The 1053-nt window shown below is 63.8% G+C and overlaps 1 protein-coding gene across 2 annotated transcripts in view; it reads right to left on the minus strand.

The window, feature by feature from the left end:
• The window catches only part of YWHAE (tyrosine 3-monooxygenase/tryptophan 5-monooxygenase activation protein epsilon), a 62195-nt gene extending 61678 nt beyond the window's left edge, over positions 1–517 (minus strand). The window contains exon 1 of one of the 2 annotated variants that reach the window (XM_006167535.3): positions 337–516. In XM_006167535.3, coding sequence (XP_006167597.1) covers positions 337–395 — 59 coding nt within the window. In that variant the 5' untranslated portion in view covers positions 396–516. Of the gene's footprint in view, positions 1–336 lie in introns of both variants that reach the window. The other variant, XM_014583845.2, reaches the window with a different exon arrangement.
• Between the last annotated feature and the right edge of the window lie 536 nt (positions 518–1053).

Here is a 1053-nt window from a genome sequence, read left to right on the forward strand (position 1 = left end):
CGGAGACAGCTCCCGCCATCTCCTCCCCCTCCCCCGCCCAGGGACTCGCCCTCTCCCCCCCCAGCCGCCATTTTACAACCAACTCCTCCACCCTATCGCCCAGGCATCCCAGAGTGCGAGTGTCTGCAGCTAAGGACGCCGAAGGGGTCAAGTTCCTGGGCCTGGAGGCTCCCACCTCTCCGGGAGTACACAGGCCATTTCCTGCTTTCCAAATCTACGTCCCCGGGCCAGGCTTGGAGACGATGCCGCCATTTTGTCTCCTGTTCCCGGCCTCTGTGGGCGGCGGCAGAGGGTCCGAGAATTCCAGCCCCCTATTGCCCCCCCAACTCACCGTCGTATCGCTCAGCCTGCTCGGCCAGCTTCGCCTGGTACACCAGATCCTCCCGATCATCCATAGCGGCAGCGGCTCCTGCGCGACGGATGGAAGCGGATAGCGTCTCCGACTCTCTCTCAGGCTCTCGCTCCGCGTCCGGGCAGCAAAAATGGCGGCGCCTCAATCCGGGACTTCCGCCTGCGCACGCGGACAACTGCTCAGCTCTATGGCAACCGCTCCCTGGCAACTGGCGCGGGGGGCGGGTCCTGGAGTTCCCGACAGAAGAGGCTGGAACCAGCGAGACGCCCCTCCTCCCTCCGCTCAGCGGGCGCCTGAGCAGCTAGGCGGGAACTGCGACTGCGAGGAGGCGGATCCGCCCCAGGGAGCGAGGGCGGCTGCAGACGAGGCCAGTCTGGCCTATGCCCGAAGACAGCGAGCGAACCTGGGTCACCATCGAAAGCCGAGGCCTGGCCTGCGGGAAGAGAAGGCGAGAGGCAGTAATGGTTTTGTAATGGCCGGCCTTCCTAAGTGAAATTAACTTGCTGTCACCTAGCCTGACCAGTTTTCTGCGCCAGGCACAGTCCTGGCGCTTTTCAGACCCGTTTAACCGCGGGATGTAGAATTGGGCCCTGCTGTAACTGGCCAGGGAAGGGAGGCTCCAGTTTTCGTGCCTCAACGCCCCCTTCCCACACTGTTATCTGCTTCTCCTGTAGCCCTCCTCTTCCCGGTAGTCCCAGCGC

This window comes from Tupaia chinensis, unplaced genomic scaffold, assembly GCF_000334495.1.
Source record: "Tupaia chinensis unplaced genomic scaffold, TupChi_1.0 Scaffold144899_1, whole genome shotgun sequence".
Lineage (NCBI taxonomy): Eukaryota > Metazoa > Chordata > Mammalia > Scandentia > Tupaiidae > Tupaia > Tupaia belangeri.